At 45.3% G+C, this 19,188-nt stretch overlaps 1 protein-coding gene across 1 annotated transcript in view; it reads left to right on the top strand.

Annotated features, from left to right (window-relative positions):
- The first annotated feature begins 163 nt into the window (after positions 1-163).
- ANKH (ANKH inorganic pyrophosphate transport regulator) overlaps positions 164-19,188 on the top strand; it is a 144,813-nt gene continuing 125,788 nt past the window's right edge. Inside the window, exon 1 of the mRNA XM_082623160.1 lies at positions 164-588. Coding sequence (XP_082479286.1) covers positions 493-588 — 96 coding nt within the window. The 5' untranslated portion in view covers positions 164-492. The remainder of the gene's footprint in view (positions 589-19,188) is intronic.

The following is a 19,188-nucleotide window of genomic DNA, read 5'->3' on the forward strand; positions in this document are numbered from 1 at the left end:
TCCCCAGCCCGCCGCCCACCCCGTGGCCGCCGGCGGTGTCCGCGCCTCCGCGCCTCCGCGCCCGCCCCTGATTTCCTCTGCACCGTGGCGGCGGCGGCGGCGGCGGCGGCGGCGGCGGCGGCGGCGGCGGCGCCTCCTCGTGCGCGCGGTTATTTATTTCCGGGCCCCAGAGCGCTTATAATGGAGCCGCTGTCAGCGGAACCTTCTGCCGCCGCCGCCGCCGCCGCCGTCCCTCCTCTTTTTTTTCCCAACAGATCTTTGTTGTGTGGGAGGGCAGCAGGGATGGACTTGAGCTTGCGGATCTCCTGCTAGAGCAGCCGCGCTTGGAGAGGGCGCCGCAGCCGCTACGAGGAGCCGCCGCCGCCGCCCCGAGACCCGGCCGGTCCCGGCCTCAGTCCGCCCGCGCCCCCGCCCGGCCTGCTCGGCCCGCGCCTCCCGGCAGAGTCTCCTCCCGGCGGCAGATGTGTGTGGGGTCCGCCCACGGCGGGGACTATGGTGAAATTCCCGGCGCTCACGCACTACTGGCCCCTGATCCGGTTCCTGGTGCCCCTGGGCATCACCAACATAGCCATCGACTTCGGGGAGCAGGTAAGCCCCGGCCGCGCCCCACACCCTGCTCCCTGCTCCCTCTGCCTTGGCCTTAGACGCCCGTGCGGCAGGGGATGGGGACAGAGGAGAGTCACCTGCTCCGAGTCTCTTTTTATCCTGGAACATTTGGTTGGGTTGACAGCTTGTCAAAGATGACTTTCCAGCATTCCATGCCCCCCTCCCCCCAGTTCTTCCGCAGACTTCTCCAGCTCTCCCTGGAAAACGTTAAACGACCGGAGGGTTTGGAGCTTCACCTACAGAAGGATTTTTAGTGCACAGAAGGAGTATTATGTAATTTGTGATTATGTAAACCTCTGGTTTGTAAGTAAAATGTAGTTCCTAATAGCTTGAGTGCTGGGGTTTTTATTTATCCCGAGTTTGTGGTGATGTGATCATGGGGAGAATTTTGTATTAGAAAGTGTCCAAGTTGATTTCCCAGGTACTTCTTTTTTTTTTTAAAGCTCATGTATGGATTAGAGGCGTCCCATGTGTGTCCTGATAAGCCGACCATTGGCCATCTCTAGTTTGCGGGGGGGGGTTTTGTTGTTGTTGTTTTTTTTTTTTTCCTTTCTTTCCGTCTTGCACCACTAAAGAAGGGGAACACATGTTTGTTTGTTGCCTTCTCGTCCTTGTTTCTTCTACATGTTTTCCCCCATTTCTCTCCATGTGGCGTCATTGCAAATCGAGCGTTGCAGCCTCTCCAGCAGCGGGGCACCGGTACTCCGCACTTTGCCTGTGCGGCCCGTTTTCGCAGGCCTGCGGCGGGATGCAGTTGCATTTTCAAGGCCGGGAAGAGGATTGGGGGAAGAGGGCAGCAGCCTGTCACCTTGATGGGCAGCGGTCGGAACTGGCCCCGGCATGTGACTGAGCAGCTCCTGGCGTTGTAGTACTCTTATTTCTTTTCCTTTAAGTCAAGAGACCTCAAAGGAGGTTTATATAGAAAAGGCACCTATCTTGATGCACCTTTAGTTTTAAAAAACCAAACAGTTTTTCGGAAGGGGGTTCATTTGACTCCTCCCTTTGACGAATGTCTGCTTGCATTTGTCTCTCTGTGCTCAGAACTTTTGACTGATTGCAACTGTTTAGCTCCCGAGTACTTAGCCCACCTTGTAAGCTACTTTTTAGTTCGAATTTTATTGCTGACAAGTGTTCACAATGTATTGCAGCATAGCCTCTGGAGACCTGTGTCTAGCTAGTAAGCCAATTTATTTCCTTTAATGAAATATTATATCTTTTCTGTTGCCACTTCGCTCTGCCCGCACCTCCCCAGGGTCCCTCCCCCAAGGGCTCCTCTGATGCTCCACCTCCACCCACCCACCCCCAAACCCTTCCCTTTTTGCATAATTAACTGGTGACTTTGGGCATTTCCTCTAATCTTTGGAAAGGTTTTTAGGCCTGAATTTATTACACTGCACATTTTAGATGAGTCAAGTGTTGTGTATTCACCTCAACCTTTTACAGTTTTAAAGCTTATCTAATTGGAGCTGCCCCAAAGGTTGGCAGAAAGTCCAGGCTGCTCACCTGATCGCTTCTCCCTGAAATGTAGCAGCTGTGTGTGTGCGTGCGTGTGTGTGTGTGTGTGTGTGTGTATTATATAGGGATAACTGAAGAAATGAGTATTCTTTGCCATCATTAAATGGCCTGAAACATACCACAGTATTGCCTCACATTTGCCTTGATTTAATGCAAGGTGATATAACTAAGGATTTGATTTGAGTGTAAAGAAAGGGGTCTCCCTGAGGTCACAAAAGGGAAGCTAGACATAAAAGATGACTACACAGGTGGTCTATCCTAGTGGGACTAATAATTCACACTCATCCTGAGACGTTGCTAACCTCCTTGTCATAGGTGACATAAGCTGGAAGAGTTGTCTTGTTGCACCGAAGCAAGTTTTATCAGTAAGTGTCCTTTGAGGTCCTTATCCCTTAAGCACCAGTGTATTTATGAGGTTACAGGCTGCCTGGTGGTAGAGGTATTTTATCAGAGTTAGGGGTGGGGAGATGGAGGGAAGAAATTGATACGTTTCCAAAACCTGGCTTTGCCTTCCGGTATCAGATGATAATTTTGCAAAATGGGGCAGGGTGCAAAGAACAGAACTTACTTTTTCTTACTGTTAAACTGGAGGGAAAGAATTGCAGTGTGAGCTAAAGAGTGACCTGGTCATAGGTGGGTCATGAATAAAAGAACATTGTACCCCAACTGCTTTGAGACACAATAAAGAGGAGGAGCAGTGAACCTATTATATACAAATACGGGTCTACGGGAGACTTGTGAAAGTATGCAGCTCTTGAGGTGGAGTCTTGTCATGTTCTATGGACAGATGGACACACGTAGGTTTCTACCGTTCTTCTTTCAGAGTGGGCAGGTGTATAGTATACCTTGCTATGAGTGAACCATGATTCACATTTCAGTAATTTACTAATTCTAAAGTAGGTTAGGTGACACGGGAGTCCAAAGGTCAAAACAGTCCTTGGTTCACGGGTGTTCGAGATGATGAAGAAAACCCCAAATTAAAAAATAAAATAGCTCATTAGCTTTTAAGTCTCTAATTTGTCAAGAACAGAAGGATACTGAAATCATTGTAAATGTTCCCTAGATGAGTTGTTTTTTTGTTGTTGTTGTTTACTGATAATAAACATTTCAGTTTGTGGTTTCTGTCGGAAATGTGGACAGACCCTTTAAAATGAAAACCCAGCTATAGGCAAGATTCCACTGAAATTTGAATAAGCAGCACATGTGACTGTGTGAAGGAACTACACGTTATCTCGGAGCTATTAGCGCCACGTGTGGGGCTGCTGTGACGAAGCCTGGAACAGCCCGTCCAGGGCCTCCTGATGTTTTCCATGAATGTCACCCGTTATGTAGAGCTTTCCCTGTAATGTTATAGGCCAGTCAGGGCAGAAACCCAAATGTTATGGAATATTTACTCTAATGAAATCTATCATCACATTTTTCAATTTTGATGGTGGCAGTAATTTAGGGGTGGAGGCAAGTGTTGAATTCTACACTGAAAAAAAAAGAGCTGTATGGAATAAAATGACCTGCTTTTTTTTTTTTTTTTTTTTTTCTTTTTTGCGGTACGCGGGCCTCTCACTGCTGTGGCCTCTCCCGTTGCGGAGCACAGGCTCCGGACGCGCAGGCTCAGCGGCCATGGCTCACGGGCCCAGCCGGATCTTCCTGGACCAGGGCACGAACCCGTGTCCCCTGCATCGGCAGGCGGACTCTCAACCACTGCGCCACCAGGGAAGCCCATGACCTGCTTTTTAATATTAAGCATAGGCACCATGGAAGAAATGAGAATACACCCTTATTGCAGAAACTAAAACAATGTTTGTAGAACCCTTTAGCTGTGTAGAACACTTGAAGGTAGTTGCAGTATATGTGGAATTAGCATTTTATTTCTAGTTTTACAGATTGAGAAGCAAAAGTATTCATTGCTTCCATTCATCGAGCACTTAGCATGTGCTTGTAACATCTCAGCACGTGTTATACATGAGGAAAGAATAAGAGGCCTAGGCATGTTAAGGCCCTTGTCCAAGTTCACACAGGCAGTGCAGGCCAGAGCCGGGGCTCCAGCCGTATCCTCCTGGCCCTTAGCCACTCTGTTCTCTGCTTGCACACTGACAGCCACCCCCAGGAGTTCTTAGACATTTAGAAGTAAGTTCTGGTTTTTTGGAGTTCCAGCCTTGGCTTAAATGTAATCTTAGCTGTCATAGTTTGAATTTTAAAGACTCAACAGATGTAAGCCAATCATAACAAGGCTTCTCAGAAAAGGGAGATTGTGACCAAGAGGGCCACATGTAAGAAGGGCCAAATTATCCAGATAATTAATTAAATCAATGCTGTATCTTATTTTGACAAGGTTGGCATAGCCTTTGGTTAAAAGAGAGGGAAAAAAAGATAAGAAACAACTGATACTTCACAAAATTATTTAGAAATCACTTAGTCTTTGTCATTAGTGCAATATAGATCGCTAAAGAAAGATGGAAGATATGAAGATACATTGAAGAAATACAATGTATTTCTTCAGAAGGGTCTGCAAATGTCCATGGGATCTCACCATATTCAGAGGACTGTGATTTCTGTTTAACATTAAACTTGGTACAAAGTCCCTGAATTCCTTAAAAGCCAAGTTCACCAAATTAGGTAGAATAAATCAGTGATTTTTTTTATAAGGTGCCTAATGACACTTAAAATGTTAAGGACAGCTCTTGTGAAGACTTGAAAGAGAAAAAGTTGAAGTTGTTCTCACTTTAGAAGAAATGTGTTCTGCTCAGTGCCGGGCAGTCTACTCTTTGACACTCAGGAGATTACTTGAGTTCTTTCAGTTAACCCTGAGTGAATCACTGAATTTGGTTGGGTTCAATATAATAGATCAAAGACCCAAGGGATTTATCTGTGAACGAAGAGTTTTGCATATGGATTGTTGATTACTAGAGTAAGATGTATAATAGGAATGTTTCATGTTTCCCCAGCCCTCCTTTCTAACTTAAGAAACCTAGAGTTAGGCTTCCACAGTATAAGAGGGTTTCAAGTTACTAACATCACAAAATGGGGGGAAAAAGAAAAAAAGAGAGAGAGAAGCCCAGGAAAAGTAGCTTAATAAATGTTCTCCTCATCTACTAAGTAGAGAAATGCCCCCCACCTCACCCCACTTTAAAAAAAGGTCTCCAGGAGGTACAGGAATTTTTTTTTTTTTAAGTGAATGTTGTGCATGGCACTGGCCACTACTGGGCAGGGATTCGTCATCCAAGTTCACTAAGTGATGGAAGAGACCTCCCCAGGCAGAGCTTGCCCTAAGTAATAACAGAAGTGTCCATTGTATGTTCCACTTTCCAAAGTACTTACAGACAGAAAAGTAAATCCCAGGTTAAGTTTCTAAGTAACTGTCGGTGAGAGACTTTTTTCTCCTCCAATGATGGACTAAATCTCAAAACAACATTTATTTTTTTCTAATTATTAAAGTAACATATACCATCTAAAGTTTGATTACATATTAAAAAATGGAGGAAAAATGTAAAAATACCTCTAATTTGACTCTGAAGAAAAAACCCCTTTAACGTTTTGGGTATCTCCTGCCAATTTTTTTTTTTTTTTTTACATAATTGAGGATATACATATGTGTGTGTACATATATATATATATTATATATATATATATAAATAATATATATATATATTTCACAGAACACAGGCATTTTTCCCATATCACTTAAAAGTATTTAACTGTGATTTAAATAGCAGTATAATGTGATTGCATGAGCATACAGTAATTTCCTTTGCTGTATATTCCCCTATTGTTTAAATGCTGAGGTTTTTTGTTTGTTTTTTCCAACATAAAGTTTCAGTGAGCATCTCTGTGTAATAAGTAGATAATGTGTTTTCTCTGACTGCCTTGGGCTTTATGCCTAGCATAATTTGAGGCCTGTTTCAGCTTCTCATTCATACATAGAAAATGAGGTCACTGGCAGTCCATATTTAGTCAAGGACACCGTGACCTCGTTAGTCCAACTGATACTCACTTCACTGTGTTTCCCAGTTTCCTTTAGGGGTACATCTGTGTTTATAGTACCTCTCTTTCACTGCACTTAGGTAACTAGATTATTTCTAGAGCCACAGAGGTATAATTCTGCGGTTTGTTTCTTTACTCATTTATTTATTGAGGTTGTTTGATGACCAGCCTAACTACTTTGTCAGAATACATCTTCCCAAGCATCTCCTTCAAAAGATAATCAAATACTTCTTACATCAAGACAATATCTAAATCTCTTTCTAGTTGTACATCTGATTCTTTAAAAGCAGTTTTAAAAGCGTACCAAGTAATATCGTTTATAGCATCATCTCACTTTTTTGACGTGACAAGCCCAGTTTTATATTAATGGCCAGTAATTGGTTTCCATGTCTTTTTGCTCTGAAATAAATAAACCTCTTTAAACTTACACCAGAGTGACTTGGGTCATATCTATATTAAAAAAATTAAATCCAGTGTTTTTTAAACACCTATGACTTTATTAGTTGATGTGGCAATGTCATAGAAATATAGAAAACCCTGTTTTATTGCAGAATTATCTAGATATGAGCTACCTCTGTGAGTGCATTTTCTTGATAACTGAAGCTTATCCTTTATATTTTTTAAAGGTTTTTTTTTTTGATGCGGACAATTTTAAAGTCTTTCTTGAATTTGTTACCGTATTGCTTCCGTTTTATGTTTTGGTTTTTTGGCCACGAGGCATATGGTACCTTAGTTCCCCGACCAGGGATTGAACCCGCACCCCCTGCACTGAAAGGCGAAGTCTTAACCACTGGACCGCCAGGGAAGTCCCTGAAGCTCATCCTTTAAAATGCAAATCACTGGTTTTCTTTTTCTTTTTGTAGTACAAGAAATCTATATTGCACCTTTCTCTACCATAGTAGATAAATACTATATGCAAAACTCAATGAACATTTTTTTGGTGGCTTGTGACTGTTGTGCTGGCAATCAGCTGACAGGATATCCACTGACAGGTGATACTCAAAATACTTAACAAAGAGTTTGGCACCGACTGACAAAATAAAAATAATAATTAATAAAAATAGCTAATACATGTTGAATACTTGCTTTTTAATTTTCTGCTTTGGATCTGCTCTGGGCCCCCAAAACTAAAATCCATTAGAAATCCATGAAAAAAAATGAAGAATAAATAATTTTGGAGGTCTCCCTTGCGAAAAAAGTTATACACTTTGTTAAACTAGCTCTCCTGCCCTGCTCTATTTTGGTTTCTGTTCTAGAGAGATTCTAGAGTCAATGTCAGGTACGTGACCTTTGCATAAGGGAAGTGTTGCCAGATTTGATCCAGGCCCTGCTCTCAAATCAGGTCCTATTTGAGAAAACATACATGAAACACTTTTGCAGTCAGAGCATCACAGAGTGAGACGCCTGGTTGCACGCTGCAGTTTGTGATAACTAACGTACGGCAGGGTACTCCGTACTTGCAGTAGCGCGGTGAGTCTGTGGTCATGGCGATGAACAGTAAACCACACAGAGGCAGTTCTTATCTGGAGGTTGTCACCCCTGCCTCATTCTCCGTAAATTCTCCTGTCCCCAAAGTGGATACCACCCATCTGCAAAGATGAGAATAGAGTCCCAGGATAGGGAAATTAGCAGACTTCATATCAAGCCATACAAACCCCAGGTTTGTTTCTGTTTTGTTTTAATTTTGCTCTTTCTGTGGTTTGGGGATCACTCAGCGGCTGTGCCAAAAACCAAGTACCGCTCACGATGCTGAGAACAAATGAGCTTAAGATGACCAAGACTACAGTTACCTCAGTCAAGTGAAGACTTATGCGTCACAGCTTTCTGGTTCTGTATGGCTGCTTCTCCATGCCAAAAATGTTTTCCAAGTCCACCTTGGGAAGGGAAAGAACTTAGTTATTTGTCAGGGCAAAGGTGGTATTTATTCTCCTAGATAATGAGTTATCAGAAAACAGCCTGGACCACTGGTCCAGGAATGCCACGTGGTCCCAAGGGACAGATAGACCAGCTTCATTTCTTGCGGGAAGAGTACGTTTTGGTCTAAGTTAGCTCACGGGCCCCAGCTGGCTTTTACATTTTTGATGGGGTTTTGATATCACAAGATCAGCGAGGCTTTCCATGAGCCTGGCACCCAGCGCCGTTACGGGGTTGCCTTTCTGTAGATGGGTTTGTCAGTATGAATGGGCAGTCCTCTTACTAACGTGGGTCCACGTCTCTGTCCCCAACCTCAGGGCGGGGGGAGGGGCTGTGTGTATGGCTCCTTCTTCTCCAGCACAAGTTGGCGAGAGGCACCTCCAAGCCCACGTTCCCAGTGCACTTCCTGTGCCTCGTCTGGGCTCATCCCACCTGGATGGGGACGGCGGCCGGCCCTGGGGACCTGTGACTTCAGGCTGGGAGGAAGTTAAAAGCAAACGTGGGACTCCCTGGATAAGAACTTTCAAGGGTGACTAGAAGGGTGAGGCTGAGGCTCCGCAGGACATTCAGTTGGAATTAAATGGCTGAAAAGCTGGATGTTTTTAAAAGCAGATTAACGAGACTTTCTAGGGAGAACACTGAGGCAGGAAGGAGACAAGGCAGAAGTGGGCTTTGTGGCCGTAATCCTCCCAGGATGTGAGAACTAAAAGTAGCTTATTTTGTCAGAGAGACAGAAAGGATTAGTTTGGGTCAGGAAGCTTTCCGGGTTGTGGCCCAGCAAGAGCTTTTACAGGGTGAAAGCTGGTCACTCCTGGTTGTTTTCTTAACTAAATAATAATGAGTCCACCACATCAGTCAGCTTGTCAGAATCCCTGCTCCGTTTTTTTTAGAAATATAACATTAAATCTAGGGAAGTTTTTGAGTCCCGGACTGTCGTTTTCTCATGTGCCAGTTGGCTTAGGTGTGGCTGCTTTGTGTTTTCAAAGCTGTCTTTAGGATGATAAGAAGTAGCTATGCTTACGGCTGCTCCATAAACAGCCTGGAGATCTGTTGGCCACTGGGTCATGCATTTCAATACAGGGGAATGGTAGTGTGGAGAATCTAAAATAGCAGATGACAAAAAAGAAAAACAAATTGTCTGAGCGCTCTAGATGGTTTGGCAGGAAAGTTACTGCGCTGGGACACAGCGGTCTCCCACGACGTGTGGCCTAAACTTGACATTTTATAAAGACAGACAGCGCAGAACAGAGTAACAAGTAACCACGCTTCGTAAGAAAGAGGTAACTTTCACCTCTTCATGATCCTAGCCAAGACCAGCTCAGAAGCAACGGGAAAGACCCTTGCCACCAGCCCGATCCAAAATAGGAAGTCAAGGGTCTCTTCTCTGCTCCAGACTCACATTCAACTGTGGTTTTTTTCTTGGGATGGGTTATGGTTCTCATCCCCTCCCTTTTCCGATGCAGTGTTGCATCACCTGGAGCCCCACCTGAGGTCAGGGCGTACCTCCCCTCCTCCCACACTAAGGCCCACACCTTTATGTGCCAACACCACCTGGGCCTCACACCTATTGGGCTGCTTACCAAACCTGGGACGTTCCCTGACACTGTTGGTAGTTAGTCCAAGTGTTTACCAGTCTTCCCCGGATGAACCAGTGTTTCAGCAGCGAGGAGAAAGGAGCTTGGACTGAGTTCCGAAGATCCACTAAAGGGCCTTAAGCAGTCGGTGGCAGCGAGCATCAGTAGCTGAGCTGCAGAACCACTTTTGTTTTCCTAAAATTCTTATTTACTCTAATTTCTTTTAGGCTTAATACGTCTTCTGTCAGGGGAGGAGGCTGGTGGACCTGTTTTTCTTTCCTTTTTAGAAATCACAGTATCGTTTACCTACAGTGAGGTCCACAGATCGTACACGAACAGGTCCATGAGTTCTGACAAATGACAGATGCACACCGTACATAACCCACACCCCAGGCAAGATACGGAGGGTTTCCATCAGCCCAGAAGGTTTCTGGTGCCCCTCCCTCCGAGGCCACAGCTGTCCTGCGTGCTGTGGGAGCCTTTTTAATTGCTAAGACAAAGTGACACACATGCCTTTGGTCCCAGATAACTGAGTTCGCGGCCACTCACCGTATTACACTGTGTAGCGCTAGTACTCTTTCCTGTTGCAAACTGTGGCTCAATGTTGTGGATTTTAGTGGATTTAAGGCAGGTAGAAAATTTGACTTTCTGTGTAAAATAACTTTTCCCCTTATTTTGTACGATTTGGTGGGGTTTTTTTGTTTTGTTTTGTTTTGTTTTTTTTGTGATACGCGGGCCTCTCACCGCTGTGGCCTCTCCCGTTGCGGAGCACAGGCTCCGGACGTGCAGGCTCAGCGGCCATGGCTCACGGGCCCAGCCGCTCCGCGGCATGTGGGATCTTCCCGGACCGGGGCACGAACCCGTGTCCCCTGCATCGGCAGGCGGACTCTCAACCACTGCACCACCAGGGACAGGGAAGCCCCCGGGAGTTACTGTTTAATGGGTAGTTTCAGTTCGGGATAAGTAAGTTCTGAAGATGGATGGTGGTGATGGTTGCACAATATTGTGAATGTACTTAATGCCACTGAACTGTATACTGTAAATGGTTAAAATGATAAATTTTATGTTATGTATAGTTTATCAACATTTTAAAAATTTTCATTAACTTCATAAGCTACTCAGAAAGCTGGTGGCTTTTGAAGAGGATCTCTCTTTAAAAAAATTTTTGTTAATTTTATACTGGTTAGAGTCATTGTATAAAGAAGAAAAATAAATAAAAGTATCAAGAAGAAAATGAGGTTATATAGCATTATCTCTAGGCCCACGACCTAGAGATACTGCTATTTATTATTTTAGTGCATGTCCTTCTCATCTCTTTTCTATCCATGTATTTTCAAACAAAATTGTAACCTCTTTCCACTTTATATCACAGGCAGTTTCCCTTGATTTTAAGTATTCATCTCAAATATGACTAATGGCATTCTTTCACAAGGATACGCCATAATTTACTTAACAATACTCTGTAGCTAGACGTTCAGTTTTTCCTGTTTCATTCTATTACAAATAGCGCTCTGAAACATTTTTGTTCAGAGATCTTTGCTTCTGATTATTTCTTTGGATTAACACTAGAAATACTTGTGCACATGCGCACCTTTTCACGCCTTCCACTGTGTGCGACACCGCATTGTAGAAAGTTGTCCCAGTTTCCCCTGCAGGCGCCTGTTGAATGTGGCCCCGGCCCCCAGTGGACAATCCCAATCAGGATGCCATTTTACCGTCCAGTGAGTTCTGCCCCCGGAAACTGTGTTCTACTTCTTTCAAAGCCACATGGTACTGAACTCCTTCAAATGATTTCTTTTATTAAAAGCATTTTTTAGATGCTGAGACATCCATTCAGTTTTTCATCATGTGATACGTTTAAACTCTTTCAGGACTTTCATTCTTTTCAGTAAGCACACTTTGGACCAAATTCGTACTCCCCTGGGGATTAGGCAGAAGCACAGGGAGGAAAAGGGGTGAGTGACACCCGTCAGAGTGGCCACCATCAAGAAACCTAGAAACAATCAATGCTGGAGAGGGTGTGGAGAAAAGGGAACCCTCCTGCACTGCTGGTGGGAATGCGAATCGGTACAGCCGCTATGGAGAACAGTATGGAGGTTCCTTCAAAAACTACAAATAGAACTACCATACAACCCAGCCATCCCACTACTAGGCATATACCCTGAGAAAACCATAATTCAAAAAGAAACATGTACCGAAATGTTCATTGCAGCTCTATTCACAATAGCCCGGAGATGGAAACAACCTAAGTGTCCGTCATCGGATGAATGGATAAAGAAGATGTGGCACATATATACAATGGAATATTACTCAGCCATAAAAAGAAACGAAACTGAGCTATTTGTAATGAGGTGGATAGACCTAGAGTCTGTCATACAGAGTGAAGTAAGTCTGAAAGAGAAAGACAAATACCGTAGGCTAACACATATATATGGAATTTAAGAAAAAAAAATGTCATGAAGAACCTAGGGGTAAAACAGGAATAAAGACACAGACCTACTGAGAATGGACTTGAGGATATGGGGAGGGGGAAGGGTAAGCTGTGACAAAGCGAGAGAGAGGCATGGACATATATACACTACCAAACGTAAGGTAGATAGCTAGTGGGAAGCAGCCGCATAGCAGAGGGAGATCAGCTCAGTGCTTTGTGACCACCTGGAGGAGTGGGATAGGGAGGGTGTGAGGGAGAGAGATGCAAGAGGGTAGGGATGTGGGAACAGATGTATATGTATGACTGATTCACTTTGTTATAAAGAAGAAACTAATAAAAAAAAAAAGAAAGAAAGAAAAGGGGTGAGTGGGTTTTACTCATACATCTGGGGAGATATCTGTCCCTGCAGGTTTCACGGCAGAGGAAAGTGCTTTTTTGGATGAGTTCAGTGATGCTCAGGAAGTTTGCATCCCCAAACTTCCTGGATGAACTCCTGGGAGAGGAAGAAAAACTTAACCAACCTCCGAGGTGCCAGGTCCTGCCTGAGGCTCCTGGCATGTACGGTGTGGGGTCGTCACGTTCCCCACTTTAAAGATGAGCAGATTGAACAGCTGTGCCAGGTCGTCAGTCTCTCTGCAGAGCAGCCAGTCTACTCTGACCAATAGTTCATGCTTAGGGTCTCCGAGGAGAGTATTTGGAGTTGACTGTTCTAGGGGAATGCGGAGCTAGTGATATTTAGGGGAAACAGAACAGAAGGTGTTCTTCTCTCTTTGCTACCACCCTGCCCCTGGGTTCTTCAGTTTAAACTGGTCTTCTTGCTGTGTACAGCCGTCCTTGGAGAAAAGCAGCAGAGCAAACAGAGGGGAAATAGTTCGTGCTTATTGAGAGAGGCCCTGAGTCCCTGTGGCTTCTCCGTAGTTTCTAGTAGTGCTGCAAGCTGACTATGAGAGAAAGAACGTCCACTCCTGATAGGCCCCCTGGACTTGACCTCCTCCATCCCTGCACCCACTGGCTCTATGACCTTGAGCAAAGAACTTGACTTCTGGGGGCTTCAGCTTTCCCAGCTGTTAAATGGGTATAAGGGGTTTCTGTACCTTCTTTTGGAAGGGCAGACCACACAGAGACTAGACACGAAAGAGCTTGAAAAGTCTGAAGTCCTGCCCCTATGTAAAGCAGTATTACTAAGACTTTGAGCCAGGCATGCTGCTGCTACACCTGTTTATTGTCACCCGTCCCTGACTAGAGCCGACTGACTGTTCTTGCTCTGTGTTGAATCCGTGACTCTCATTAAGGGGACTTGCTAAACCAGAGCCAGCTGGGTTAGGGGCAAGCAGGGACAAAAGCATGCTGGAGGGCAGATGCTGGAAACACTTGGATTTTACATGTGCGTCAGCAATACTTTCGCTGTGTGTTTTTTGTTTTTTTTTTTCCTACTTTGGGGAAAAGATGTTTCAGGCTGGATTTGCTCAGTAGTGGGTTTTTTGTTGTTGTTGGCTTTTTTTTGATTGGTTGGTTGGTTTTAGTTGAATTACTAGGATTTAGGTAACGTGCACTTTTTGAAATGATAGGTTAAATTTCATTTTCTCTTTATCATAGGCTGCTGTTTGACACAGATTTTGGGGAAGGTAGCTACATGTACCACTGGCCCCTTCTCCAATCTAGACATACAAATGGTACCAAGCCTTTTTCAAATTTGTTGACAGTTGTGGCAGGAACACACCAAGGTGTTTCAAACAAATTATGGGGCTGCTTAATGAGCTGAAAGTTGTATCCCTCTTTCTCAGGTGCTTACTATATCGTTTTGGAGTGTTTTCCCTATTAAATGGAGAATAGTTTCACTATTAATGGAGAATATGGAATGCAGGGCGCAAGAGTGTCTTCATGAACGTGTTCATTCAACAGATGTTTCTTGAACACCTACGGCGTGGCAGGTCCAGTGCTAGTCACTAAAGACGGAGCAGGAAAAAGGACTGACTTTTAGCTGTGCAGCGATGAATCTAGAAGGGCAAACAGACAGGCAGGCACCTACCAAAGGATGTGATCAGGTCTGAGATGGGGGAAGCATAGGGTGTTTATCCCAGGATCCTATAACCCATCCTAAGGGTCAGGGAAGCTTTGGTTCCAGCTGAGGCCTGAGATCTAAAGAGAGTGGCGTATCTGCTATTCTGGAAAGCAAGAGTTCCCGGTGGAAAATGGCAGATGCTTACTATGAGTGGGACAGTACCCCCATCAGTCCGGGTAAGGAGTTTGGCCTTGATCATTAGGCCACTGGGGAATGCTGATGGCTTCTCAGTGGGGGTGTGATGTGCTTGGATTTGCATATTCGAAAGATAACTTTGGTTTCGGTGTGGCTGATGAATTAGAGGGAGGTGAGAGCAGAGGTGGGGAAACCAATTAAGAGGCTCCTGTGGCCACCACGGGCGAGGGGCAGGAGGCCTGGAGTAGGGCTGGGGGCGGGGAGGGAGCGCTCAAAGAGAAAAGCTGTCTAGAATCAGAGGGACTTGGCCACCGGGAGAGGATGAAGCTGACAGTGATGTTACCCAACTTTAAAAGAGCTGGTTTGGAGTGAGCTGGTGAAGAGAATGAGTTCCATTTCAGTCATGGAAATTCGTTGATAGATCTAGTGAGATGTTTTACATTGCTGGCCTGAGAGAGAATACAAATGATGCATTTCCGTGGGAACAACAAGAAATACTTAGTGTCTGGATAGCACTGCCGCTCTGTTCGTTCCTGTCTTCCCCTTCTCCCCAAGGGGCCACTGCATTCCATTATCCATAATGGGAGCTCTTTGCATTTTCACCTAAATGCAAATACTATGAATATTCATTTTTTCCTTCAAGCTTTAAAACTGATTTATTATAATACAGTCAGTTCTCAGCCATTTGCTTAAATGAAATGGTGATTGGAAAATTCAAAATACTTCAGAATATTTGGCATTGGAATACATTAGGACTCTGGGGGAAGGAAGTTCATCCTCAACATCATTGTGCTGTGCTTAGGATAATATTACAGTTAGACCAGGGCCTGGTCACAGCAGAGGTGTCATCTGGAATTAAATTTGATGAGGTGTTGCTCCCTTTCTCTGTATATGACATGTTTACTGTGTAAACAGCAGGCAGTGGACCAACCTTAGAGGGGTTCTTTTTACGGCTTTATGTTTGTGTGTTTGTATTTTGGTGTTGTCTACAGCTTACAGCCTGGTTGTAATTCATAAAAATCATTTAGAATACATTTTGCTGTAGAAATAATATTATAAATTGTGGTTACGTTTCCAGGTCACTTGACCAAAGTTACATTACCCCTAACGTTATTAAACTATTATCTATTTGCAATGAGCAGCAGTAGAAAACCTTGCTGTTAGAATAGTAGTCATTGGAAAAAGCAGTAATGTTGAAAGCTATCATTTGTCCTAATTACCTGTATGAACAGTTGGCTTCATAACAATGTAGGGGAGGTGCTGGCACGTGGGAGGGGAGGAGGTCGGTGCCACGGGCCTTCGAAACCGGGTGAATTTAAAATCAAAATGTCTTCTGGATCCACATGCCTCAAGGCTGTGCTTGTGGTCATTTGAGAACTCATAAATGGGAGTGTCCAACAGTCCTAGGAGGATGAATTGACAAGACTTGGAAGGGAGATGGGTGGATGTGAAACAGAACCCCTGGGGTGGAATTAACAGGCAAGACTGGGCAGGTTCTCCTGGGTGGACTGTAGGAGACGGAAGAACAGGGGAGCCTGAGGCTGGACGCCGCTTCAGGCTGCCTGGCATCCGGGACCCAGGACAGCTGGGGAGGCGGGGGTGGTGATGGGGATAAGAGGAAGGTCACGTGCCTTCTGCCATTTCCATGAGAAACCATTGCCTGTAAGGTGATGTCATCTAAAGTCTGTAGTAGTGAGCTGTCCCCTGCTAGTGCGACATGGAAGGGAGTTTTGAATGTTTTCACATGCAAAATAACTCTGATTTCTTCATGGCTAGAGAAATACTTGTTCTGCTGTTCACAATCAGTAGCTACCTGGACTTTAAAGTTCATGCTCCCCGCCCCGTAATTTATTGTGACCTAATCATGTCTTACGTGCCTAGCTAATTTCCAAGGGGCCTGCCACTTCTATATCATGTTTCCTTTTCCCTGATTAGTCCATAAGTGGCATTCAAATTCTAATTTTAAATGTGTTATCGCTAAGTTTTCTAGTGTTATTGCTAAGTTTTCTAGTGAGAACAAAATTGTAAAACATCTACCTGTATCTACTGATGTAGGCTTACCTGTGCCCTCATTCCTTTGATATCTTGATACCTTCTTGAAAAATAGTCAAAATGCAGCATTTAATAGTAAGAAACCAAGAAGCTACTAGGAAGCTCCGAACTGAGGTGAAAATTTGTGGAAATGAAAATATTTTCTATAATTGGACCATATCCATATTGTAAAAGGAGCACCTCTAAATAAATAAATAAATAAATAAATTTGTACATTTCTTTCTTTTTTTAAGAATCGGCCAGTATTAATACAAATACCTTAAATTAAGCGGGTGGAAAACAAACATTGAACCCAGTGTTTTCTTTTACGTTCAGCAGAAGTGGACAGTCTCTTTTCAGGAGGCTGTAACTGAGAAAGGGCTGGTGTGCCCCGAGGCTCAGGAAGCCAGCTCTGAGAGCTGGTGTCTGCAACAAAGTAAGGGTTTATTGCAGGGCGCTAGGCAAGGGAGTGGGAGATAAGCCTCAGATCCACTCCTATTTGGTCTTTGAGTTGCGGGGGGCAGTGTTTAAAGGGGAAGAGAAAAGAAGCTGGGGCTAATCATCCTCTTGTGACCTTTCTTGACATTTCTTCATCAGAGTTTCAGGGGGTCAGGATGTCCCCAGTGTGCGTTCTCTGGCCAGGTGGTCCATGGCTTGCGGGTCCGTTCGCTCATCTTGACCTGGAGGAACAACCTGAGTCTGTACGTTAATGATTATACGTATAATAGCAAGTATAGTACAATAACGATGTTAACAACGGCAATTTTAGTCCTGACTCTGGTTGATTAGTGTTCAGTTAACAGAGAATTGAGGTCGGAGGGGACAAGAAAGGAAATAAAGTTTCAGATAGAGGGATTAATCATAATCATAAACTCAGCAAGGGAACTCAGTCGTAGGGGGACTCAGTTTTAACGCAACAAAATAAACATCGCCCTTTGCTTTGCCTGGTGCACAGTTCACATTTGTAGAGTACTTCACAGTTTGTAAAGTATATTCTCACTGAATGCAACAGTTGTTCCACGACCCATGGGCACGCGGGGGGACCCTGTCTGGAGGCCACCCGCAGCGGGTGTCTGTACGAGATGAGCCTGGATGTGAGAGCCCACTCACCCCAAAGCCCACATACCCCTCTGTGAGGTGAGCTCCGTCTTCCTTCCGTGCCCTGGATGGTGCTCCTTAGCAGGGGTCCTCCTGAGCACGGAGGAGTATGGAGTCCAGTCTTGGAGTCACAGACATCGGCATGACCTGTAGGGAACCCCTGAGAGGCCGCGATCTGTGCTCCGATCAGAGGACCACAGCCGGAGGACGGCCTTCCTTTCCTGTGTGTCTCCCTGACCTAAGCCTCCTCCCCATTCTGTGTGAGGGTCTGCTCTGTCCTCAGGAAGAGGATGGGGGTACTTCCCTTTCAGCACTGAGCGGGGGTCATGGCACAGGCCTAGCAGTTCAGAGTCACGTGCAGGCTCCACCTGGGTCCTCCTGGAATTCCATCCTCATATTTATTCATGGCTCTCTTCCCTCAATATCATAGCCTGTGGCTCTGCTTTCCCCAAACCACCGGAAGCTTTTCCCCCGCCCCTCCACCTTCCCTCCTCTGAACCTGAGGGCCTTGCATTCCTTCCCCTTATTTATGCTACAAGAGTATTACTTTCTTCAAATCTAATCATCAGGTGAAAAAAAAAAACACTCCATGTGGGTTCTCATTGGCTGTGCCTTCTGGCCGACGTTTTGAGTTTCCTTGCTTTTCATCACCTTTTCATAAATCAGGTGTCTTTTTAAAAAAAAATTTTATTTTTTTCCTTCCAAGCATCCATGAATTTCAGATTGGTTTCCACGGGTTTCTGCCTTGCCGAGTTTGTTGCTTTTTCACGGCAGCTGGCTCCAGAGAGGCAGAGAGTGGCCTGCGTTCCTCTCTTCCTGGAGACGCCCGGCTACTGCCCTCTGTGCCTCATCCCTCTGTCTTCACAGCCCGCGACGTCTCCATAGTTACCCATCTGTCTCCCCATCTCCCTGCGAGCCGCCCCCCTTCCCAGGGCAGGGCTGGTGTGTGTGATGTCACCTACTGTGCCTGCCTTCCGGCTCCCTTTCCTACAGCACTGGGCACAGATGGAACCTCAGAAGGGCTTGGGTGAAATCACTGGGTGAAGGGACCCCGTGCCTGAAAATATAAGCCACATGACAAATGTGATTGGCTCAGGGTTAGCGTGTACGTCCCCCATCTTCTATCAGCTGAAGCACGTCTGTCCCTCTAAATGGAGGGACAGCTCTCTGAGTCCACTCGATGTCTTCCTAAGCGCAGTACCCCGAGCTTGCTTCGCTGGGGGGTGTGCGCCCGGAGGGGGACACCGCATCAGTGTGCAACCAAGGTGGTCTCCCTCTCCCCCAGCCAGGAAGCAGCTCACCTCCAGTGCTGGATCTGGAGGGCTTACTAGCGGCACAGGCTTGATATTCGGGTTTGTCAGCCAGTCATAATGTAGACACTAGTGAGACTACCTACCTTGAAAACCAGTTATTCTTGTGTTTGGGTGAGAAATCATTTTCTGGTGAAAAAAAACCCATGCAAAACGATGCCTTTGTGGGAGGTGATCTCACTCAGGGGGAAAGAGTCGGGGTGATTTGCGACCACTGAGGTGCTCCCTGATGTGGAGATGGCCTTAACCCTGCAGGGCACATCCCAGGGACGTGGAGGAGGGTGCTGGGGAGACCCCTGTCCACTCCCAGCCCTCGGTCCTGAGAGCACACAAAGAGCAGCTTCTCTTTAGGGGTGCAGAACAGGTGACATTAGAGTGTATTAGTGCATATGGCGATCTTGTTTGATTGCCAGGTACCTCTATCCAGGACAGAGGAATCATCCTGCACAACCATGGCTGGAATTAGGCTGAGTAGACCCGGATGTGTAGAACAGCACTATAATATTAGCTATTGTCCCCTAGTAAAGAGTCTTC

The sequence above is a fragment of the Mesoplodon mirus genome, assembly GCF_964341445.2.
Source record: "Mesoplodon mirus genome assembly, chromosome: 5".
Taxonomy (NCBI): domain Eukaryota; kingdom Metazoa; phylum Chordata; class Mammalia; order Artiodactyla; family Ziphiidae; genus Mesoplodon; species Mesoplodon mirus.